This window comes from Euleptes europaea, chromosome 3 (genome assembly GCF_029931775.1).
Source record: "Euleptes europaea isolate rEulEur1 chromosome 3, rEulEur1.hap1, whole genome shotgun sequence".
NCBI classification, from domain to species: domain Eukaryota; kingdom Metazoa; phylum Chordata; class Lepidosauria; order Squamata; family Sphaerodactylidae; genus Euleptes; species Euleptes europaea.
This window is the reverse complement of record NC_079314.1, coordinates 86,163,283-86,188,711: the sequence shown is the minus strand read 5'-3', so window position 1 is coordinate 86,188,711 and position 25,429 is coordinate 86,163,283. Positions and strand designations below refer to the sequence as shown.

The following is a 25,429-nucleotide window of genomic DNA, read 5'->3' as shown; positions in this document are numbered from 1 at the left end:
TACATTGAAGACAGGATTGCTTAAACCTGCCCAGTAACACAAAAGACAACACTTCCAGTTTCACTGCAGCCATCCAATAACATTGCCACTTCCCATAGGCCTAGAACCTATGGTGAAGCCCTATTTACCGAGGAACAAATGAAACGATGGAGCTGGTTAAATCGAAATGAGGTCATAAGTGGACATGGAAAAAGGTTAAAGAATTGTCAAACTCAGTTAGCATGGTATAGCATATTTCTGTTGTTTCAGTATCTCCAGCCTGTTGAGTTGGATTATTTTCCATCAAAGAAACAGTAACTATAATGGATCAGTGTTGTTGTAGAATCAGAATGGAGTCAGAGCTCCTCTTTGAAGACCTTATCTTCTAGCTTAAGACTGTCTTTCTGAAACAAAACAGAACAAATAGAACTATGTCAACATCATTATGTTTAATACTGAGCTGAAGAGGAGGAAGACTTGAGACTTGCTAGAATTATCAGCCCATTCTAATTTTCCCAGCATAATTTTCACAAGCCATCTTCAAATAGGAAATCTCTCACTATACATCTTCATATAAGGTAAAGAACTTAGATGAAAGGCAGAATATGAGCATGACTTCTCTTGGCATACAAAATTGAGGTCCTGAACCCCCAATTCTTACCTGAAAAAGAAATCTGGATAAATATTCATTTTAAATTCGCCTTTTCTATGAGATCGGTACAAGATATTACCTTGATGTTCTCATGAGATCAGCCCATCTTCAGGAAACAAATAATTGCACTAATTCGTATGAACTAATGTTTCATGAACAACAGGAAAGAACAAACTGAGACAAAACAAGGTTTCCCACTTGGCTCGGACCTGTCATCCTTTGTGGCTACAACTCTCTTAAGGAAATAATCCAGCCTTGCTTTGCAGATCCCAATCCTCTTCCCATGAGCTGAAGTTTCTGTACCCCTACTCCTACACACATATTTCCATCATACCTCCCCATTTTTCCATGAGCTTAAAACTTCCTTCTTAAGCTTTGGAAAAGAACAGTCAAACACCAGAACCAAAAACAAGCTCTGCAGCCAGAGGAAACAAATAACACACTGAATATAATCATTCCCATGTGTCCTATTTGCATAATTTATTCCAATCCTAGAATCTCAGGTTTGGAAAACTGTTTTTTTTTTCTGCCCAAAGATCTAAACCTTTTTCACAGATTTTTTTACAAGAAGAAACAATTCTACTTTGGTGAGATGACCACACAGGGCTTTTTTCCTAGGACAGATAGAAATCAGTTTTCCACACAGACTTCACAACTGCCCCTAAGGAGATACAGTCAATAACTGAGGCCCAGGAGAGGATGTAGATGATAATGCACCAGACTAGAGTTGCCAAATCCAGTTTGGAAAATTCCTGGAGATTTGGGGGTGCAGGTTGCAAAGGGTGGAGCTTTTGAGTGGGGAAGGGGCTTAGCAGGGATTCAGTTCCATAGAGTCCACCCTCCAAAGCTGCCATGTCCTCCCAGGGAACTGGTTTTTGTCATCTGGAGAGCAGTTGTAATTCCAGGAGAACTCCAGGCCCAACCGGGCAGTGTTGTTTGTTTACATGTTTTAATTGAATTATTTTATAATTTAAATTGTATTTGTAATTGCTCAAATGTTTTGATGTTTTTTATGTTCACTTCCTTGTGGACCGTGATTGGGTAGAAAGGCGGCATGAAAATGTTGTAAATAAATAAATAAGCATAAATCTCACCCTTTGGCACACCATAATGAAGTCACCTCTCGAGTATTGACACCCATGTTTCAAAGCTGAACCTGAATCTGCAAATGGTTGCAGATGTACATAACCACATCACAATGTGCACGCTTTTGTTAGAAACACCATGTGTTGAAGCAGAGAACACACCAGAAGGCAGAGATAGAATTCAAAGAGATCTGAACACACTGGAAAAGTGGGCGGATGTGAACAAGATGCAATTCAACAAGGATAAGTGCCAAGTTCTACATCTGAGTAACAAAAATGAGGGACATGCATACTGGATGGGGGAAACACTTCTGGGTAGCAGCGTGTGGACCATAAGTTAAATATGAACAGCCAGTGTGGCACAGCAACAAAAAAAGCTAATGTGATCTTGGGATGCATCAACAAAGGCATAACGTTCAGATCACAAGATTTCATTGTTCCACTATACACAACATTAGTCAGGCCACACCTGGAGTATTATGTGCAGTTCTGGAGGCCTCACTTCAAAAAGAGTGTGGACAGAATGGAGCAGGTGCAGAGGAGAGCGACAAGGATGATCAGGGGCCTGGAGACCAAGCCCTTTGAGGAAAGGCTGAGAGAGTTGGGAATGTTCCATCTGGAGAAGAGGAGGTTGAGGGGGGACATGATTGCTCTCTTTAAGTATTTGAAGGGCTGCCACTTAGAGGAGGGCGGGAAGCTGTTCCTGTTGGCAGCAGAGGATAGGACTCGCAATAATGGGTTTAAATTGCAGGTGGAAGGGTACCGGGTAGATAGTAGGAAAAAGTTTTTTACAGTAAGAGTTGTTCGACAGTAGAATCAGCTACCTAGGGAGGTGATGAGCTCCCCCTCACTGGCAGTCTTTAAGCAGAGGCTGGACAAATACTTGACAGGGATGCTGCAGGCTGATCCTGCATTGAGCAGGGAGTTGGACTAGATGGCCTATATGGCTCCTTCCAGCTCTATGATTCTATGCAGCAGATGTATGAGGTGGCAATTAGAAGTTCGGTTGCGAAAGAGGGATTCTTCATCCTGGATTTATCTACAACATGCAGGGAGAGGGAGAATTTGTAGGGGAACACAGCTGGCAGAAGGGGTGTGTGCTCACCCTTCACTCTGTCAGCCAGTTTTCCTCTAGAACCTTTCTCCATCTCTGCAGTTCCTCCCTCCCTTCTATGCAAGGAAATCCACTCTTGGAGACTGGTTGGGGGGAAAGCAGCTGGGGATGGGGTGGCAGTGTGCAAATTCCTCCCTGGTCCTGGTTTGCGTACTGAATTGAGGATTCTGCGTTTGCATCCGAATGCCTAGTTTGACCTTCGGTAGCCAGAAAAAGTAAGATAAAAAATAGAAGCAAGTGAAGGGGATGTTATAAATCCCACCAGCTTTTGCAGGCAAGAACCTAAGTACTACTCAGAGATGGGAGGGGGGAATCTAGAGGAAATAGGACGTTTCCATGGGCAAAACATTGGGATTGTACACAATGAACACTCACCGCCTGCTTCCTTTGTAAGAAACTATTGCAGAAATCCTTCACAGCCTCCAGGGAGACTTCCCCCAGGGGCAGTGCCTCCTGCTCCTCATCTGGACTGTGGTACAGTGCCACTGCCGGCAGTTGGGACTTCTTCAAGTGGAAATAAGACATAACTCGATTGTTGTCCTTTGCCTGGCTGTCCACCAAAATAAAAAGAATCTGCAAGGAGCAAATGGTACAGGTACAGGGAAATTTAGAAGTTCCCACAGGAAAATTAACATTCAGATATATAATGAGGTCAAGTAAACGGAAGGATGATGACTCTTGACCAGGGTTGCCACCTAACCCCAGACTCCTTTGAGCAGTACAAAAAAAGGTAAAGGTCCCCTGTGCAAGCACCGGGTCATTCCTGACGCATGGGGTGATGTCACATCCTGACGTTTACTAGGCAGACTCTGTTTATGGGGTGGTTTGCCAGTGCCTTCCCCAGTCATCTTTCCTTTACCCCCAGCAAGCTTTGAGCAGTAGCTCTCTGCATATTGCTGATGGAAATTCATCTTATGAAAAAAATATTCACCATGATGGAATACTCAAATTAGGCATCATGCCAATATCATGCTCATTTTCATATTTTCCTGGGGGGGGGGCAAGAGCTCCTGGGGCAGCTGTTTTGCATGCCCAATCAGATTGGAGTTGGATTGCCAACCTCCAGGTGGTGGCTGGAGATCTCCCATTATTACAACTGATCTCCAGGTAGGGTTGTCAACCTCCAGGTGGTGGCTGGTGTTCTCCCACTATTACAACTGATCTCCAGGCAACAGAGATCAGTTCACCTGGAAGGTGGATTCTATGGCATTATACCCCATTGAAGTCCCTCCCATCCCCTAACCTTGCCCTCCTCAGGCTCCACCTCCAAAATCTCCAGGTATTTCCCAACCCGGAGCTGGCAACCCTTGATTGGAGCCTAGCAGCAATTTTTTTTAAACTGCATCTGCTTCTAAAATGGCAGCTGCGGCCACAGGATGGACCTATGGCTGCCACTTGTAGCTTGGCCCAGAAGATAGGGGTGTATTAAACATGATAGACAAGAAACAGAGCTGTAGTGTGATGTTGTAAATGTCCCAATTGCAGGGGCATGTGTTTGTAAAGAAGGTGGTAGTCATGGGCTCCATGACACCTGTCAGTCTGTTTCCTAGTACCCACTTGCTTCTACCACAAAGCAAAGAGTTAATCCCAGTTTGCTTCCTCTTCGTTTGGCTAGGTGGTGAAGAGCCTAGGAGGCATAACCTTTCCATCTGCAGGTAGCACCCAATTGGGAAAAGCTGCCTCTCTCAGTAAGAGCATGTTTGGTTTGGAAACTACCAATGTTTTGTGAATGGACCTGGCCATCATAGCAGCCATTTTGTGACTGGTCCCACATCTCCATGGCAGCCATTTTAGTGTGGTGCTCCTGTTCAAAAAAAATGTCCACAGGTTCAACAGTCTTCAGGACCTGTGATCTTGCCTGTGGTTTCCGGCAGGTTTGTTGAACCACCTCACAGCTCAGGAAGACCATGGTGTCCATTCCTTCATCACAAGCCAATGGAGTGGTAGACAAGATCCCACCTGTGGCCAAATTTAAAATGCTAGGAATAGATATTACTGTCCATCTCCAGAACTGCGACTTTAATAACTGCCTGGCAAGGAGACAGTTTACAAGGGCCAAAGCAAAAAAAAATTGAAAAATGGAATTGTTTTGAACTTCCCCATTCACTAACAGGACAAGAGCTCCTTTCAGATCAGATGATGGCAATCTAGACTGAATGCCTTGTATGGGAAGAACGTTGCCTGCATCTGGGACTGCATGGTCACCTTAGTGTTCAGTATAAATTGAGGGAAAGGAAAAAACACCTGGCAGTTATGAGGCTCTGCCCTTAACATGGTTCAGCATCCTACCCCCTGGACTTTTAGGCAGAGATGGTTGGACATTCTCCTGCCCAAACCTATAACCAGCTTTGATCTTGAACATATTAGTCTTTTCACCTATTAAGACAACATTTGTGTTGAATGGTTTGGATCCAAACAGGTGGGGGAAAGAATTTGCATGAGATCACATACAGGTGGTTGTAAAGCCCCTGGTGTTTAGATGGGCAATTTAAACAGAGCAAAAAAAAAAACAGCCAAACCCCTACAATTCTGACTCAGTGTCCTCATTGCAGTTCACCTGGCAAAGCTCATGGGAGGGCTGTGCTGTCACTTGGAGAAAGTTCTTAAGGCCTATGGAACATGCAAAGACATTAAGAGGGATGGAACAGCAATTCTACTAGCCACTCAGGTTTCCACCATTAATCTGAGCCTCAGATATATAATAGAAATGTCTATTGGTTGTTAGTGTAAGAGGAAAACAAATCCAGAATGTGCCATCCACTATCAAATATTTGAAAAAGTGACTTCTAATATGAAACCCAAAGTGCCTCAAGGACTTTGTTTGCATTAACAAAGTGTCACTACTATGCAGATGATACCCAGCTCTACCTTTCTTTTCCACCTACGATAGTTCCGAGAAACCTGTTGATGTTCTGAACTGGTGATTGGAGTCAGTAATGGGCTGGGTGAACAAGCTGAAACTGAGCTTTCACACATGCCAAATAATGCATTTTCAATGCACTTTGCAGCTGGGTTTTAATGTGTGAAACAGCAAAATCCACTTGCAAACTATTGTTAAGGTGTACTGAAAGTGGATTGAAAGTGCATTATTCAGCATGTGTGAAAACGCAGTTTATCCTGGCAAGATGGACATGGCAACGCTAAACGCTAAACCACAGACCTCAAAACAATGAGTCTTGTTGGTTCATCTGAAGAAAACCTCTGTTTTATGAACTGAATTTAGTTGTAATAGGAATGGATTTTCAATTGCAATAGTTGTAGAGCATTTGTTAAAACTAATTTGAATGAAGACTTTAAGAGAATTAGGAAAATTATATGTTATGGTATATTACGGTCTATAACCACTAGATTCTTTGATGTGAATATAATTTCTTGGATGTCAATATAACATTCTACATTGATGTTTATGCTAGCCTGAATTGCATTATTGTTGCTAGTACCTGGAGGCTGGCAACCCTAATACAAGGTTATTTTCAATTCTTATGTCATTTCTTCGTAACAAACCCTGTAAGGAACACTAGATTGAGAAAGGATTGCCTGCCCTCACGAAGGATGAGGAAAAGCCTTCACAGCTGTGTGTGGATTCATACCCAAGTCTCCCCATAGCAAGATGGCCACACTGGAGCTGCTCTATCACAAAGTCTCAAGTGACACTGATGACCTTGTCTTTTGTTTTCTCTTTGGACTGGGATCCTGGTTTTGATGGTGTCTGCTGTGGTACTGGAAGGAAGAGTTTGTCATAAGAATCACATGGTTAGCCAGAGACCAAGAAGGGCCTTTCCGAGACATTTTTTTTGTACTCCAAACTGTGGCATTGCAGACTCAGGATGCTTTGCCGTATTGCAGACTCACCTTTCCTTGAAAGAGCTGGGCGGCTTCACGGTACTTGTCCATCCTTTCTGTATGATTTGAGGATGATTTGTCAGTGAACAAGAGAAGGTGGGTTTGAACAGTGCTATTGAAGAGGCCTACTGCAGTCTGCCAAGAGAGAAGAGATGAAGCCATATAGGGATCAGGGATATGAAACACTGCTGGAGAGCTGAGTCCTAGAACCTTACAAGTTCAAAACATGAGACATGCGCTCAGAATCATGAGACTGAGTATAAACATGAGGAAACAATTATTGAAAGGAAGGGGAAGGATATGATAAATTAGGAGGAAAGTACACTTTGCAGGTTGGTTTGTGATTCTGTTTATGGATGTTTTTAGACAGTGCCATTACTGGGACTGCAATATGAAGGGGAAGACTGAGAGGGGAAGGGAGAAAGACTTCTAACCCTTTCCTATTTTGTCCTTTTCCTACCAAAACTCGCCCCTGCTAACCTGTTTTTATCCCTGGTGATGAAAACTTAAAAGGTATGTAGCTATTCTCTTTAGGGTTGCCAGGTCCCTCTTTGCCACCTGCGGGAGGTTTTGGGGGCAGAGGAGGGTGGGGTTTGGAGAGGGGAGAGACTTCAATGCCATAGAGTCCAATTGACAAAGCAGCCAATTTCTCCAGGTGAACTGATCTCTATCGGCTGGAGAGCAGTTGTAATAGCAGGCGATCTCCAGCTAGTACCTGGAAGTTGGCAACCCTAATTCTGCACACACACACTGGTCTTCCCCTTAAGATCACAGACCCAGTGTCTGAACCGTATAACTGTCAGAAAAAAGGACCACAGAACTACATTCTAACATTTTAAGTCCAGAGAACAACCAACAGATCTGGCTTAAAATTTTAACTAAAGCAGAAGGGACAGAATCAAGCTAGGTCACCATTCTACGCAGAGTTATGCCTTTCTATAACCACTGAAGTAAATGCCTTGGATCCGAAGCAGCGGGAGCAGTCCCATTAGAGGAAGGCAACTTTCCTCCATAGCTTTTTTTGCTCCTCCCTTTCCCTATTTTGCTGCTTTGGGTTGATGGATCTGAAGGAACCAGAGGGGATCAAATCGGGAGTCTGTAGCCTACAGTCCACTCCTGCACTGATAAAGGCATGATTTAAAATTTGCAGCTCAATTTTATGCACGTTTATTTGGAAACATCCCACTGAGCTCAATGAAACTTACTTCCAAGTAAGGGTATGTAAGGCTGCAGCCCTAGTTAATCATTAAAATGTATTTTCCTTGCCACTTTAAATAAATGCTAATAGTCATTGAATTATATGTTCCGGTAATTTGTTTGATTTGATTAGTTTAATTATGGATTTAATAAAGTTGCTGTTTGGCGCAAAGTGTTCTTCTGCGTCAGACTGCAAATGTTTGAGCCCAGGGATTGAGCAATGGGGGGTGGGAACCCTAATGAAAGCGCTGGTGCCAATCTGGTGGCCAAGAACACACATGTGTATCCCGCCCTACCACTGCCATTACCATTTAGAAAAACACTGCCAAAGTCTGGAAAGTGTCTGAACACCAGTTTGATCTGTGTTTGACAGCCTCAGAGCCAAAGCAGACTGGAGGCTAACATGAAAAAGAAGACCTGAATCTCTCCATGTACTCCCTGGAGACAGGATGAGTGAGCGGGTAGAACACACTAGGCCTCTGTGAAGAGCCTCGGGTCATCGGGCAGACTGACACCTTTGCATAGGCTGCTGTTGGTGGATAATACGTCATCTGACTTTTGCTTCTCCCCCCCCCCCAATTCATTTCCTGGACTTCAGCAGCCTCTCCCACAAGCCAAACAGGGCCTTGGAGAGCTGGCAATTGACCCACTGCCTCACCAGGTGCCACACAACAACCACAGAGAGAGAGGCTTGTGTCAAACTCTGCTGGCTTTTCTATGAAAAAGTGGAAAGTGTGAGAGGATTCCAGCATCAACAAGGAAGAGGTCAGTGAGTGCATTTCTCGAACAGCCTTCCAACTTGAGTGCATGGAGACTTTGGCATTGTGGGAGGTCCAGCCTCCTAGGGTCTTTCAGTCTCCTGGCTTCATTGCTCATTCCATGGACACAGGCAGGACTGAAACAGCACACTGAGATGCAAGAAAGGCTTTGTGGGCGGATGGCCTTACCAGCTAGTACCAGTAGGGTTGCCAACCTCCAGGTACTAGCTGGAGATCTCCTGCTATTACAACTGATCTCCAGCCGATAGAGATCAGTTTACCTGGAGAAAATGGCCACTTTGGCAATTGGACTCTGTGGCATTGAAGTCCCTCCCCAAACCCCGCCCTCCTCAGGCTCCACCCCAAAAACCTCCCGCCGGTGGCAAAGAGGGAACTGGCAACCCTACCTTACCAGGGAAAAGAGCAAACACAATGGCTTGGGCATGGGCATTCATTCTCCTGTCCACCTATGAAGTATGCAGAAATAAGAGCAGCAGCAGGCTTATCCACATATACAAGCTATACAACTGGAAGGCTGGCTGTACAACTCATGACTCAGCAAATTGCATGCAGAGCCGGTCAGGGGCATAACAAACCTCCAAGTTTTAATATCCGCCTCAACAGCAGGGTTATCAAGCATGTGGCAAGCCCAAAGAGATGACTGGTGGGATGCATTTGGCTTGGGAGGTAGTATAAAAGCCCTCTTTCTCCAGAAGGAACCAGATTCTCATGCCCTATATTAAGACATGACCACATGGGAGAATCTGCACTCCTAATTCAGTACCTTACTGCCAAGAGGCTTCTATGATTTCCAGCCATTTTTAACAGCTTGGGATGGAACACCAGCAGTGCCCCTTGGCCTGCCTATCCCTGTTTTAGTCCTCTCCAGTAAGATTACTTTAATGTCTCATGCAGGTCCTTTAAAGGCTTCTTGGAAATTTCAACTGTTGCAAAATTCTGAGGCAAGGTTGATAGCAGGAACGCACTAGCCGTGAATAACATCCCAGCTTGCCATTCATATCTGAGCAGAGTTCAAAAGTGCTGGTTTGACCTATAAGGGATGGGGGAATGTAAAGTATCATCTACTTCCATATATGCCTGCATGTCCACTTAGCTTTACTTGGGAGGCTCTTCTCCAGTCCCTCTGCCACCAGAAATGAGACAGGTGGTAACTAAGGATAAAGCCACCTCCATCGTGCTATCATGGTTTTTTAAAATATATTCCCCCCATGAGGTTCACTTGGCCTTTTTTTTTTATATAGCATTAGGTATGTACTTTCTTCATACTTTCTTGGACATTTGATGGAGCTAGCTTTCTTCTTCAGCTGACTCCAGCTGAGTTTTAGGTTTTATTGGCTTCTGGTTTTGTTTGATACACCTTTTACAGTTATTTCAGGTTTTTTTTTTCCTTTTTAAAATGCATTGTGTTTTCTTCTGAACTACATTGAATAAATGTTCACAAAATCAGGATAATAATTTTAATAAACTATAACTAATAAAACTGGAAGACAGGGAAATGGCAGGAGCCAAGGTGCTTGACATCTTACTTCTGTCCCTCCAGTGGGCACTTTCCCACCCATACTGACTCTGCACTTCTCCCAGTGTGCCACGCAGTCCCCCAGGAGACCAATGCAAGCAGTGCCAGTGTGGGCATGTATCTTGTAAAACCAGATTATCAAATCAGAATATCATAACTATGGAGAAGATGCCCTATATTGTGGCTAAGTGAGCATGCCTGCATTGTGCATAATTTCTCTTGCAATACCTTGCAGAGAATTATGGTCAGTTTTCTATTCTTTGCTTCCAACTGAGGCTCATAGAAACTCGCTCGTTGGATTTGAATGCATCTAAAGTTTCCCAAAAGAAGTATCTGAGCCAATAATCCTGGAAAACTGTTTTATTCAGCTAGCCTGTTTCCAAAATGCAGTTTCTTCCGCCTGGCAAAACCCAAGTGCAACCATTCAACCTACGCAAATAAGTAACTTATTGCCTGGAGTCAGAGGTTGTGATGCCTTTTCATATTCAAAGTAATTGTTCCCATGCTCAGGAGAGGCCTGTCTGACATGGCACAGTAATTCTATGTGTATGCTCTTGCAAAATGAAAGGGTGAATTGAATAATCAAACGTATAGACAGGTCCCACATGGTTTAGAGAAGCTATTAATTACCAGAGGGTTGTACTCGGTCACCCAGCGCAGTTCATTGATCCGAACGAAGCGTCCCAGCTTGGTGGCATCAATTTCTTTGCTGTCTCTGATTTCCAAATCTTGCCTTTTGTTGTCCACCTACAGCAAAGCAAATCATCTTACAGCCATTGCTGAGTAGGGTTGCCAACCTCCAGGTACTGCTAAACAATTGATACATATGCTGAATAAAACACAGTTTAAACAATAAACAGCACCAGCTCTAGGAAAAAATACACGTAAAGCAAATTACACACTAAAATGTGCAAATTGTACTTTCCAAGTGAATAGTGTACAGAACGCTCTTATAATATGAAACACAAATTATGCAACAATATGTGTGTGTGTGTGTATATATATATATATAAAGGTTACATCACCATATAGCTCAGTATTGAACTCAAAAGGGTGCAGTCGCCCTGGTCTAATCCTGACCCAAATAACAAAAGCAAAAATGTGCTACCAAAATCACAATGATCATCAAGGTCCAAAAGTCCAATGTAGCAAAGGTAAATAGTCCAATAGTCCAATGATCCACGTAATGAGATCAGATTAAAGAAATATTTTCAGACAAATCGCTCCACCAACTAAGAACGGCCATGCATGGGAAACCTCACCTGGCCCGGACACGGAAAGGACTGACAGATTGATAGCTCTTTCTCGATTCTGTGAGTGGTGGTGCATGACCGTTCTTAGTTGGTGGAGCGATTTGTCTGGTTAATTCCGATAACGAGACTCTGGCATGCTAACTAGTTATGCGACCCCCTAGCGGTCGGCGTCCTTGAATTCTTTGAATTGAAAATATTTCTTTAATCTGATCTCATTACGTGGATCATTGGACTATTGGACTATTTACCATTGCTACATTGGACTTTTGGACCTTGATGATCATTGTGATTTTGGTAGCACATTTTTGCTTTTGTTATTTGGGTCAGGATTAGACCAGGGCGACTGCACCCTTTTGAGTTCAATACTGAGATATATGGCGATGTAACCTTATATATATATATATATATAGAGAGAGAGAGAGAGAGAGAGAGGAGAGAGAGAGAGAGAGAGAGAGAGAGAGAGAGAGAGAGAGAGAGAGAGAGAGAGAGAGAGATGCATAATTTGTGTTTCATATTATAAGAGCGTTCTGTACACTATAAGAGCGTTCTGTACACTATTCACTTGGAAAGTACAATTTGCACATTTAAGTGTGTAATTTGCTTTACGTGTATTTTTTCCTAGAGCTGGTGCTGTTTATTGTTGAAACCTCCAGGTACTAGCTAGAGATCTCCTGCTATTACAACTGATCTCCAGCCGATAGAGATCAGTTCCCCTGGAGAAAATGGCCACTTTGGCAATTGGACTCTATGGCATTGAAGTCCCTCCCCTCCCCAAACCCCACCCTCCTCAGGCTCTGCCCTAAGAACTTCCCACCTGTAGTGAAGAGGGACCTGGCAACCCTATTGCTGAGCTCCAGTCACTGTTGTTCATCTGCATTCCCCAAAACAAGTCACATGTACATGAAAGTCTGTGTCTGCCCACAGGGTAGTCTTGGCCAGTTATTCTATTTTGAGGTGTAATTGCTAGCCACATGACAATCCAATTTAGCCTGTCCCCCTTCCAGCAGGTGCCCCTGCTCGTGGCCCTGTGGAGAGCAGCACCCCCACCTTTTATATTGCTGCAAACTTTCATGAGGCCTAGTGCACAGAGCTATCCCTGAACTTTGATTCATCTGTTTTCTTCTTCCTTTTGCCCTGGGCCTGGCTGACGAATCTGGAGCATAGCAGAATCTCTAAAGATTTCAGAGACTGTGATTATTAGTTGCCTTAAACTGCCCTGGACTCTGGAGACATGGGAATTTGCTGACAAACATTTGTAGGACCTCTGGCTGGAAGGATCTGAAGCCAATCTAACTCTCTCTCCCTGTTGAAAAGATTCATCTGCTCATTTCAGTACTTCTAAAACTAACAAACATTGGCACAAGCATGTAGGGATTTCCTGGAAACCTTATGCAAGCAAGAAATCTCTCCAATAAAAAAGAGGATTTTTTCCAGATTTTAACAAAAAAAATTAAGCACCATAAATGCATCACTTTTAAGGGGGCAAAAACTTTTCCATACATTTTCCTGTATATATTTTATTGATTGGCCTTTTGATGGACAGGCAAGAAAAAAACAAGAACTCAAAGAAGGCTCGAAGAAACCTGAACCTCAACAAAACCCCTCAACAATCAGGTATACTGTACAGTGGGAGTGAATCCTTTGGGACAGTTACTTGTAAAAACATTTTGGGCTTCATACATGGCAACTGGAAATAATGCATACATGTATACCCTGAATCATGTTACACTTTGAGAGATAGATCTCCCCCCAGTCCTCTTTTCTCCTCATAGTTCTTAATCTAACATGCTGCTATGCATCTTCAGGCCATAGACTGAGGGCTGATTCTTCTCTTCCTAGCAGTGGAGTAAAGTCTGCTTAGCACTATGGAATTTTTTTAAAAAAAGAGTTAATTCTGATATTAATCTAGGGTGAGGCAGAACACATAAGTCCCTGGGAGAATTCCAGAGACCACCAAAGTTAGTGGAAAGAGTCCTAATGACTTCAGTGGGGTCGGAACAGACTGCAAGTTTGCATTTGCGAAAACGTCTGAGAAAACATAGATCAACCCTATTCCAGCGCTTTACACATTTTGCAAGCACATAAAGAAACTCCTGTGTCGTAGAGTCAATATATATGCTCAGTAGTCTAAGTAGGAGGCAGACCTCCTCGAGGAAATTGCTAGGGGGAGGCAGTGACCCCTCCCATCCCTGTGGATTGAGCCAAGAGTATAGCTGCCAATGTTTGCAGGTTCTGGCCCTCAGGTTATGCTTTTAAGCATACGCAGAGTGCTCCCACCCCTTACACATCCCCCTAAGAACCAGAGATATTAAATATATATATATAAGGGCATATTGTCTCATATATATATTAAATATTGTCTCTCAGCCGGTTTGTAGTGTTTCTAATGATAAGAGGGGGTTTTAAATTTTTAAAAAAACAGCATAAGGGTTGGTTAGCTTATCATTTACAGTACCAGATAGTTGCAGTCTATCAGAAATTTACCATATTCCAACAGAAATTCACTGGAGAGCAGACGATCAGTAAAAATACAGTGCAGACAGGCACATGGCCTTTCTTCTATTTACTGACAGGGTGCCTTTTCTTCCAGTCAGGATGGTCAGAGTAACAAAGCTGTAGCATCCCTGTTCTGCTCCATCCCAATATGCATTGCATCACAACTTAGTAGTGACTGAGTTAGCTGACTCAGGGCCAGTAAGAATCCATTCCTAAAGTGCATTGTATGACAGGGTGGAGCCCCGGCCTTAGCTGGGGCCATTACTTTAATTTTCCATTTATACCAGCTGGCCCACCTGTCCATTTCAGTCTCTGATATCTGCAGTTCTTCTGATCTAATGGCCCTTGGCTGATTTATTGCCAGCATTTTTTAAAATTTGTGCGTTTGTGTGCATCTTCACACTCTATTGATGAATATTTGTTTCAAGCCCCTGGCTCCATTTTCTTTCTGTATTTCTTCCAAAAAAGAGTTTTTTGGGGGTGGGGGGAGTTCAAAACTTGCCAGACAACTGGCAAATGGGTATTTATACTTTGTCAACCCAGCTTTGTTCTGGCAGTATCCATTTATTTTCTTTCCTCATATAAACAACCAATACCAGGAGAGATGGGAATCAAGAAGGGTGTATACAAAATGATAGTCTTCTACAATAAAATCATCATCTTGAATTACCCTCACATTTCCAAACAGAGGGAGCTTTCAAGCATTGCTGGAAGAGAACAATTATGACTAAGTGAAAATAGCTCAGGGAAATCTTGTTTCAATTTGTAGCACTTGCTGAAATTACATTAGGTGCTAGTAGACAAGTAGTGAATCATCCTAAAATGCTTTCCAGGGCATCAATAAGAAAAATCTATATAATTTGAGGAAGGTCGGAGTGTCTGTTCTCAAGTAGGTTAGCAGCTGCCTCAAATGCTTATTTCTGCCTCATGGCAATTTAAAATTGCAGCCAGACCCATGTAGAACCAAGCTGTTCTGTCCAGTTACAAGGTAAGTTGGCACCATTGCTGAACTTTAGTCTGATCTCATTAGTCAAGAATAAGAATTTTAATAAAGTTATTAGGAGGTGGAATGTGCAGGGAACGGTGTATTAAGATTGGGTTTGCCAGCTTTTTCTCTGGGAGGGCTCCTGTGCCTTTGAAAGCTGCCTTGTAGCCTGAAATTTACCAGGCAACACCTTTCCTGGTATCGAAACAATGGGAATGCTGCGTTATTTGTGTCAGGCTGCAATGAAAGTAAGAGCAGACTGAACTGCCAATAATACATTGAAAGCTGTTGATGGCTAAAATATACTATGGTGAATTTTGGGGGCACCTCACTATAATTATAAGCCACATAATCCTGACATTCGCAATAAGAAAAGAAACCAATCCATCTGGCTTGTATTGGAGTGGACCCCTGTAGCCTTTTCTTTCCACTGTGGTATTTATTAGGATATGATGTGTGTTATGTGTGGTCAAGTCACTTCCCAACTTATGATAACCCTATGAATTAATGACCTCCAGAACATCCTATCATTGAAAACCTTGTTCAGGTCTTGCAAATTGAAGACAGTGGCTTCCTTTATGGACTCAATCCATCTCATGTTGGGTCGTCCTCTTTTCCTACTGCCTTCCACTTTTCCTAGCATTATTGTCTTTTCCAAGAGAGCCATCATGGTGTAGTGATTAAGGCGTTGAACTAGGACCTGGGAAACCCAGGTTCAAATCCCCACTTGCACCATAGAAGCTTTCTGAGTGACCTTGGGCCAGTCACACACTCTCAGCCCTGACCATGGCTAGTATTTGGATGGGAGACCTCCAAGGAATGCCGGGGTTGTGACACGGCAGCAGGTAATGGCAAACCACCTCCGAACATCTCTTGCCTTGAAAACCCTATGGGGTCATCATAAGTCAGCTTTGACTTGAAGGCGAAAAAATTGTCTTTTCCAGTGAGTCTTATCTTCTCATGATGTGCCCAAAGTACAATTGCCTCAGTTTATTTATTTTTAGCTTCTAGGGAAAATTAGAACTTAATTTGTTCTAGGACCCACTTATTTGTACTTTTGGTGGTCCACAGTATCCACAAAACTTTAATCCAGCACCACGCTTCAAACGAATCAATTTTCTTGCTTTCAGCTGATCTGATAAAACAGTATAAATAGACAGGTTGGCTCCAGGCACTAACAGTTCGATCCTAAAGACTTCCATCCTTCTAAATCTATAGAAGTCAGTGGGCTTTGAATGGTTAACTTTGCTTAGGATCGCACTGAAACCAGCTAAGGAAACTGTTAGTACTATACCTATGCAGGGCAGCTGGAAAGACATCCTGTTCGCAGCTATGAACTGCAATGTTAGGCTGGCCAGTGGGGGCTGTGTTTGTACACCCCCTCCATTCCTTCTCCCACCTCAGCCAGGAAGTAAATAGAAGCATTGTTAGCTTTGCCACCTCTCCCAGAAGGGGGAGGGGAGTTTTCCTGACCATAGCTAATTTGCAGATGTGATTTAACATCAGCTTCTGGCCATTTTAAATTCCTCATTATTTAATACTGAGGCTAAGGGCAAGAGAGTTGAATGCAAATAACAAGACACCCAGTCAGGCAGGCCAAGTGGCAGGAAAGGCAGACAAGACGAAGGGTGGGGCAAAGGCAGCTGAAAAAACAAACAGCTGGGTAAGAGCCAAGATTAATTCATCACATATAACACCGCCCCCTTGTCCAGGGGCATATCTGTACAGGGCATTGTTCAGGAATCAGATTATTCAGCCGCATGGGGTCAATCCACACATGTAGAAATAGCATGGTTTCAGGTAGTGAATCACATTTGAATGTTCTGCCATATTAAACAAAAAACCACTTGCTGCAAGAAAGACAGGGTCTAGGCACCCTTTACGCAGACATGACAGTTTTCTGTGAGCAAGGTGCTTTTACTTTGAGGGAGTATTCAAACATGATATTCCCACCTTCACCACCCACAGTCTGAAGTGGCAGGTTGGGCTGATATTTTTTTACCATCAGTTCAGTGCATCCAAGTCCCACAATATACATTATGCCCATTCTTCATAGTGATCTTCTTTCGCAAAGTAAAACAGTCTGCATGGAAGAAATAAACATCCTGGAGGAAGAAACATCCCATGCCACCTTACAGTTCTTTTCCGAGCATCCTTTTCCTCATACATTATGTTTGGTATTAAGGAGCTGCAGCATAGGAAGCACTCATATATGCACACCTCTATAACAGGTCATGGAAACATGACCAGAGGCCATCTTCAGCCATAGCAAGTATATCAGGCCACATCATTTTCTGAGGCTTGTCTTCATTTCTCTATTTCCAAGGCAATTGTATCTCCAAAAAGTTGAAGACGTTCGGTAAAAGGGTAAAGCCCCTGTGCAAACACCAGGTCATTACTGACCCATGGCGAGTCGTCGCATCACGTCATTTACTAGGCAGACTATGTTTACAGGGTGGTTTGCCATTGCCTTCCCCAGTTGTCTACACCCAGCAAGCTGGGCACTCATTTTACTGTCCTCGGAAGGATGAGTCAACCTCGAGCCGGTTGCCTGAAACCAACTTCCATCGGGATCAAACTCAGGCTGTGAGCAGAGCTTGGACTGTGATACTGCAGCTTACCACTCTGTGTCATGGGTGTTAACTCCTGATTGTCATACTAATGTGGGACAATGAGCAAATGTTCTCAACCCCAGGGCAGATCCAATGATATAACTTTTTAAAAAAGATTCCTTAAATATGGTTATTTGCCATATTCTATTAGGTCTTAGTTTTTGTTGAGACTGAATTAAAGTAACAAGGTTTCTGGGACCTTAAAGACTAACAAATTTAAAGACAGCACTGACAAACCACCAAATGAGTTAATCTGAAAACATTCCCTTGGATTTTCCAAAAAATAAAAAGGGCCTGTTTTCTTCACCCTTTGCATATATAGTATGGAATATTTTATCCATATCTTCCAGGCCGCTTCCTGCTGCTATTGGACATATTTCCTCATATCTTCCCCTTAAGACAGTATTAAATTGACTCCCACAGTTACCATCTAAGGGAAAAACCAGTTTATTCAGAAATTCTTGTGGTAAGGTTGTTTCAAGAAGCAAGGCCATGAGAGGAAGACTTACCACACGGAAGAGGGAAACCGTGCTCACTGTGATATTATAATGAGCAAGGACATCGGAGCTGGTGCAGAATCCAAATGGCACATCTTGCACATTTTGTACCATGGTGAGAAATTCAGAAGCTTCTGTTAGATCTGAATGCTGATGGAATGAAAACATGGAGAAAGACTTAAAGCACCTCTACAACAGCTGTAAACCAGTTTTACTATCATGGCTTTCCTCCAAATAATTCTAAGAACTGAAGTCTGCTGAAGAGGATGAAAATTCTCTGTTAGACATATCTAGCCCTCTCACTGTTTCTAGGCTTCTCTCAGGGACGAGAATGATTAGTAAGCCAGTTTATTTATTATCATATTTATTTATTAAAATATTTACACCCCATCTTTCCTCTTGGCTCAAGGCTCATGCACAGTGTGGAAGGGAAGAAAGGGAAAACCTAATAGAAAAAAGGGGAAGCATAATAGAAAGAAAGAGAAGCAAAGAACAAAATATTCTGGGTGGGGAAGGGAGAGAAAGGATAAGAAGAGAAAAATAAGTCCAAATGTGTAACTGTGTTAGTCTGTAGCAGCGAAATAAAACAGGAGCCCATTGGCATCATTAGAAAATGGTCTCACAAGACCCATTCCTGTTTGTCTGGGACCTCAGAAAGTTCTACAGTTGTCCAGGTGGTGGCTGGAGATCTCCTGCTATTACAACTGACCTCCAGGCAGCAGAGATCAGTTCACCTGGAGAATATGGCTGCTTTGGAAGGTGGACTCAATGGCATTATACCCCATTGCTGCCCCTCCCACACCCTGCCCTCCTCAGGCTCCACCTTCAAAATCTCCACGTATTTCCCAACCTGGAACTGGCAACCCTATCTCTGAAAGGTGAGGCACTCCCTTCTCTCTGGGTATTCACAGCTGCCACCAACATATCTGGAAGAGTATCTCCTGCTAAAAGGGTGAGTACCTCTAGCAGCCTTATCTGTGTTGCCATTTAGTGGCTCCTTCTAGTTGCAATGTCTCCCACTTTGCTTGAACTAGCTAGCACAGGAAAGATCAATTGCACTTTTGCCCATCCGGAATGGCAAGTTCAACCGCTGCCCCTCCCCTTTACTGCTCTTTGGAAAGTGAGACCAAACTTGGTGTGGTGTAGGTGCAGATACCAAGCCTTGGCCATTCAAATTGTAAGGAAGTTTAATAAACAAGTAAAAAGAGTACACATGGTTTGTATAAGCATCAGGCTGACCAAGGATGTAAAGGACCGGTGTAAACATGCAACCTTCTAAACGCTATTCGTATCCTAAACTATGTTAAATTAGGATAGGCTAGTAATTCTTGAAATTGCAGTGTTTAAAATCCTCCATTACATTAATTCTTGGAGACTGGGACTCCTTCCCTTTGTCTCTCAACTTGTGGTCTGGAGTCCCATTGTAATGGTTTAGTCCTCCATGATTTGAGCCACAGTGGCTAAAACTAAGAGGTAAGAAGGAGCTTCGTCCTCATATCCAGAGAATTTATGATCTCCCCATCAGAAGTCCATCTCCCTCTGGGCTCACTCCCTATCTTCCTGACTCAAGGAGGAAATGCAATCTAGCCTTGTGACTTTCTCAATCTCTATCCCTTTGGTGTGACACTCTAGCTGAGGTTTTAGCTGGTAAACCGTTTGTCTGCTCTGTGATTTGGGGTTGATCATTTATCCCCTGTAAAGGAAGCCACAGCCCTCAATTTGCAAGATCTGAGCAAGGCTGTTAAGGATAGGACACTTTGGAGGGCATAGTTCATAGGGTCGCCATGAGTCGGAAACGATTTGACGGCACTTAACACACGCACACACAGCCCTTTCCTCTTACTAGCTACTAACTTGAAGCCAGGCTACAGTACATAGGCAGAGTACAAATCCATAGATGTGATCTGTAGGGTAGAAGGCATTTTTCCAAGGCACCTTAAAGACTAACAACATTTATTCAAGCATAGTTTTTTTGTGAAATAGAACTTAACTTCATTAGATGCATTCAAGTATACCTCAATTGGGATGGTGGTTTAATATTCACAACAGCAAATGAGGGACAGATGTTACAAAGAAAGGCCAGTTTAAGACAAGATCCAATAAAAAGAGTAATATGTAAACTCAGAGTGGGTGAGAAAAATAATGAATGCTAATAAAGCAATTCTGTAGGCTGGAGAGATTCCTGCCTCAGACTTCCTTCAGACCTTTTCCTCTCCCCTGGAATTTAAGAAAAGAATGTTGCCATCTAGTGGCCATGTTTCTCAATGGTCAACTTCCTATGAGAAAATGAAGCTGCCTTTAAGGTCATTATCTATTCTGATAGACAGCAGCTCTCCAGGGTCTCAGGTGGAGGTCTTTCACATCACCTACCTTGTAGTTGATGATGTCAGAGATTGAACCTGGGACATTCTGCAAGCAGAGTAGATGTTCTTCCGCTGAGTTACTGCCCCTCCCAGAAGACAGATCAAGGGAAATCAAGAATACCCAGCCAACTAGGTGGGAGAGATTTGAGGTGGAGCAGGCAGCATTTGAATAAAACGGGGAGGGGGGGGCAATCATTTTTAACAAAACTCTCATGATCTGTTTTTGAGCAGCTGCAGATTTTAAAAAAAGGTTCTGAAGAGGAAATGCAAATATGGAATGGAAACAAGACAGACAGCTAAACTGAGAGGAGAGTGCTTTTGAGTACTCTGATTAACCCAGTAGGCTTAGTCTGGCCAAATCAAGTTCCCAGAAATAAAGACTTGCCTTCACATGTATACAGGATGTTTTCCTGGACAGTGAGGTATTTTTTTTTTTTTTTACAATAGCAACCCAATGTTGTGAAAGAGAAACAAGATGTTTCGTGTGGCTGCAAGCATTTGACAGCTTCCGTGTTAGTTTTGACAGGGAGAGGAGTGCAGTCTTGGGAAATGAGATCCAGAGAAAACCTCTGAATTATAACTGACATGTATGAAAAAATATTCTTACATGTCAGTTATAATTCAGGTATGTTTTCTGGATAGTAAGTGTTAATTATTAGAATAAATGATTTGCCTTTATTTACAGAGTCACAGGGGAGTTAGTAACATTTACTAAATGAAATTACAAATGCATGTGTAAAGTGCAGTCACGTCGCAGCCGACCTATGGCAACCCAGTAGGGTTTTCAAGGCAAGAGACTAAAAAGCCACCTAGTATAACCGGTTACTCAAAAGCTAAGGCCAGTCCAGCGTGAACATGCCATTGTCCTGCACCATTTGGATCACAGCAGGGCACAAGCTAAGAAGGCTGCAGAATAAGATGCCAACTCAAGTAAGACGGTCAAGCTACAGGAAAAAGCAAGCCCTCTTGCCAATTCTACCTGAATACATTTTTATTTTGAACTCCCACAATGATTAGACCAGATCCCATGACTGAGCAAAATCCATTCATTACATCTTCTGCATCCAAGAACCTGATTCCCAAGTATGCACCCCTATGGAATGGAAGAAACAGCCTTCAGAAAACATACAAAAAATAAGATAAACTGAACATTGTGTATTTGAGATTATTTTGTGGTTCGCTCTGCAGTGTTGTGGGAAATGGGGCTGTGTTGTGTGATCCTGCCTGCCTGAGGCCATTTAGATGTAGGCAGCATCAGTATACTTTGCTGCATTCTAATTATATTGTTCGCACTCACAAAAGACAAGTGCTTCTACCATGGCAAAACACAGCAACCATTTGCCATGGATGGAAATTAGTATTGTACTGCCTGTCTGATTTATACAGGATGAGTTGAGGTTTTGCCAATACGCCTGATACAAGCCTGTGTCTTACAGCCCCCTGAGGAATCTCAACAGACCTGGAAGAATCCAATAGCAACCACTTCAGCTGCCTTGATGAATGCCTCGGTGGTTCCCACATCCTCCAAAAAGACTGGTTCCTTCACATCTTCAGAAGTGCCTAGAGAATGGGAGGCAGCCACAGTATCATCTCAGAGACAAAAATCTATACATATCCATAAAGCCCAGGCCCACCTTTTCTGAATGTTCGTACCAGCATCTATCTGACCCATTGCCTCACTGGTCTCCTTATATTTTTGCCTGGGCCTAGCCTGTCCTCTGGGAATGCCACCTTCCTTAATACAGGTGATTCTACACAATGATCCTTTTGCAGTCCTGAAGAATGCTTTTTCCACATTAAAGTGCAAGTAGAATTGAAACAAGGGTGTATTATGCCAGCTGGCTTTTAAGAGATATATAGTTCTAAAGGGTCTGTTGGGCTTCAACCAAATGCTATAATGAACATGGCTTATTTTAGGCAATTGCATTTTATTCTTCTTTCAGATTTTTATTTTTATTTTGTAAACCTCTTTGGACTTCCACATGGAAGGGAAGATAGGCATGAACTATATAAATAAGATTCTCAGCATAATGCTGCTAAGAGAAGCTAACTGCTGTTCAAGCACTCACACATGGTGACCCTGGTTAGGCAGAAAGGCAGCATATAATTCTAATTAGAAAAAATAACATCAGGGCACAGCACAACTTGGAAGGCTTTAAGAGGGGATTAGACATATTCATGGAGGAAAGGGGTATTCATGGCTATTAGCTAAAATGGATACTAGTCATGCTGCATACCTATTCTTTCTAGTATCAGAGGAGCATGCCTATTATATTGGGTCCTGTGGAACACAGGCAGGATGGTGCTGCTGCAGTCGTCTTATTTGTGGGCTTCCTAGAGGCACCTAGTTGGCCACTGTGTCAACAGACTGCTGGACTTGATGGGCCTTGGTCTGATCCAGTAGGGCCTTTCTTATGTTCTTATGTTCACCGTGTGCTTTGGGTTAGGGGGATCACAAATACTGTTTTAATGCTTTAATTCTCTGTAGCACAGGCAAGGAGTGCTCTTTGACCATGAACATGCATGAAGCTTCCTTCTACTGAATTTGACTATTGGTCCATGAAGGAAGGTCCATGAAGGAAAGTCAGTATTGTCTACTCAGACTGGAAGCAGCTCTCCAGGGTCTTAGGCAGAGGTCCTTCACATCACTTACTGCCTTATTCTTTAACTGGAGATGCTGGGGATTGAACCTGGGAACTTCTGCATGCCAAACAGATGTTGTACCACTGAGCCATGGCCTACCCCCAGTCACAATCAGTCACAGAGGTCAACTAGTTGGCTTAGCTGTCTCAGAGGGTAGGGTTACATATTAAATATATACAACTTTGAGTAATAAGGAAAAGCAGTCTGGAAATGTTTTAATGAAGAAATAAACGTGGGGGATATGTACCTCCTCTTTTCCCCAGGGATACCCCCAACATTCTTGGCTGAATGCTGCAGTGCCCCAGTTAGCAGAACAGTTGACCACCATCTGGATGAACTTTACTTTGGTCTATGCTGATTCATTCAGTATCCTAACTGCCCAACTCACTCTTTGTTTGAAATTCACAACATTGCTTCCTTACCTTGTTGTACTGGCCCCTTCTCAGCACATCCCAAAAGGAAGACCCAGCTGAAGAGAAATACAAAGAAACCCTGCAAGGTGCAGATCTCCATTGCCCTGCCTTCCGCTTCGAGCTTTGCAGACAACTCACCAGGTTCCTCTCACTCAAATGTGTCAACATCTTCGAATGTGAGAAACAAAACACCTGGACATGGTCAGCACTACTGAGATAAGCACCTGGTGGGAATGTAGGCTCCCAAAGCCTCTTTTGTACACAGCCCAAAATGTGTATTCCATTCGTTTAGTAGTAACATGCCAGTATATGTACTGCACAAAAACACCAGAATACACATACCGGTAGCAGAAACATCTCAACCATTCATTATTGTGGCTCCTATTTTACTCTGCAGATAAGAGTGCCTAGACTGCACCAAAGCAGGCTATAGTAGTTGCCTCACAATTCAAGAAATGCTTGTGGATCAGTCTATTTAAACCTTATCAATGGATCAATGAAATATGCATAAATAATGAAAATGATAATGGGGAAAGTGTTCATTCTTTGCTTTGTATGTGTCACATCAGCTGCCATCTCAGAAGAAATGTTCCCTCCTGTATGAGGAAAAATGCTTCAGCTTAGAATATTGCTGTCACTCATGGATTTTTAATGAATTACATTAAAACAGTTAAAAAATTAAAAACTGCTGCCTTATTAATCAGGGACATCTCTTTAAATGACCAAAAAATTAAATTAATCAACTGTGCAATCCTAAGCAGAGTTGCATCATTCTAGGTCCATTGAAGTCAGTGGGACTAGAAGAATGTAACTCTGTTTAGGATTGTACTGCAAATCAACTAAACATTCCTATCCCATGGTTGGATCCAGACTAAATTTTCCATCAACAGAACAGAACTTTCCTGCGTCCCCCTTCAACTGCAGCCCACTGCATGAAACGCTGCCCCTGAAGTATTGAGAACCCTACGGATTGTTTGTGGGGGAGCTGGAATGGGAAGAAGAAATTGCTGGAAATTGCTGATTTAAGATTGGATCCAACCCATAGATTTTGGCACTTAGTGAATGTTTTCTACAACCAAAGGTGAGTTTAGCTAACTAAGGACCTACCCCTCATGAGTACATGATAATATTTTGAATTCAAACTCACAGCATCGAAAATACTTTCTACTATTCCTTGGAATCATTTGTTTTCTTTTTCCATGAAGTTTTCCCCTTATAGTTACCATATTCCAATTCTCCCTGACCTTCTCTCTCTGTTATGGTTTTGGTTTCTGTACAATGAGTCTGTCCCTAAAGCAGGTGAGATTTCTGCCTATCTATAGTAGAGAACACCCTGACCTGGATAGCCCAGGCTAGCCTGATATCAGAAGCTAAGCAGGGTTGGCCCTGATTAGTATTTGGATAGACCACCGTGGAAGTCTGGGTCACTACACAGAAACAACAAGCAATGGCAAACTACCTCTGAATGTCTCTTGCCTTGAAAACCCTGCAGGGTCACCAGAAGTCAGCTGTGACTCGACAACACTTTCTACCACCATAACCGCAGCAGAGAACAAACAAAATGTAGGCACTTGGAATCCATAACCTGGTGACCTTCAGCTGGACTGAAGCTGGGACCTTCTCCATACAAAGTGTGTTCTCTACTACTGAGACACAGAAGATCTATCTCGTGTATAAAACCCCAATAATATGTAAGGTAAAGTATGCTGTCAAGTCACAACTGACTAATGGCAAGTCCATGAAGTTTCGCCTCAGGGGTTTTTGAGGCAAGAGATGAGTACAGTTGGTTTGCCATAGCCTTCTTCTGCATCGCAACCCTGGTGATCTCCCATCCAAATATTGACCCCGCTTAACTTCCAAGCTATTATGAGATCAGGTTAATCTGGGCTATTAGGGCTGCTACAACCTACAGTGCCTTCTTTTGTGTGTGTATAAAGTGCTGTCAGGTTGCAGCCGATATATGGCAACCCCAGCAAGGGGCTTTTCAAGGCAAGTGTGAAGT

At 42.9% G+C, this 25,429-nt stretch overlaps 2 protein-coding genes across 2 annotated transcripts in view; both read right to left on the bottom strand.

Moving 5' to 3' along the window:
- LOC130475183 (matrix Gla protein-like) overlaps positions 1–25,314 on the bottom strand; it is a 59,910-nt gene extending 34,596 nt beyond the window's left edge. The window contains exon 1 of the mRNA XM_056846926.1: positions 25,304–25,314. The gene's annotated coding sequence lies outside the window, so the exon portion shown is untranslated. The remainder of the gene's footprint in view (positions 1–25,303) is intronic.
- On the bottom strand, positions 336–22,043 carry ERP27 (endoplasmic reticulum protein 27). Its single transcript, XM_056846536.1, has 7 exons — positions 22,025–22,043; positions 21,831–21,931; positions 18,021–18,158; positions 10,796–10,912; positions 6,683–6,808; positions 3,206–3,403; positions 336–383 (listed from the first exon to the last, which is right to left on the bottom strand). Exons 1-7 carry the CDS (start codon positions 22,041–22,043, stop codon positions 336–338), a joined length of 747 nt encoding a protein of 248 aa, XP_056702514.1.
- Positions 25,315–25,429: the final 115 nt, after the last annotated feature.

Bases quoted from the DNA above. Each gene is read 5' to 3' on its own strand.
- ERP27 (XM_056846536.1), bottom strand. The intron at 10,913-18,020 runs GTAAGTCTTCCT...GCTTTGCTGTAG, and splicing joins CGGTTTCCCTCTTCCGTGTG to GTGGACAACAAAAGGCAAGA. The intron at 3,404-6,682 runs GTGAGTCTGCAA...TGCTCCTTGCAG, and splicing joins CCCAGCTCTTTCAAGGAAAG to ATTCTTTTTATTTTGGTGGA.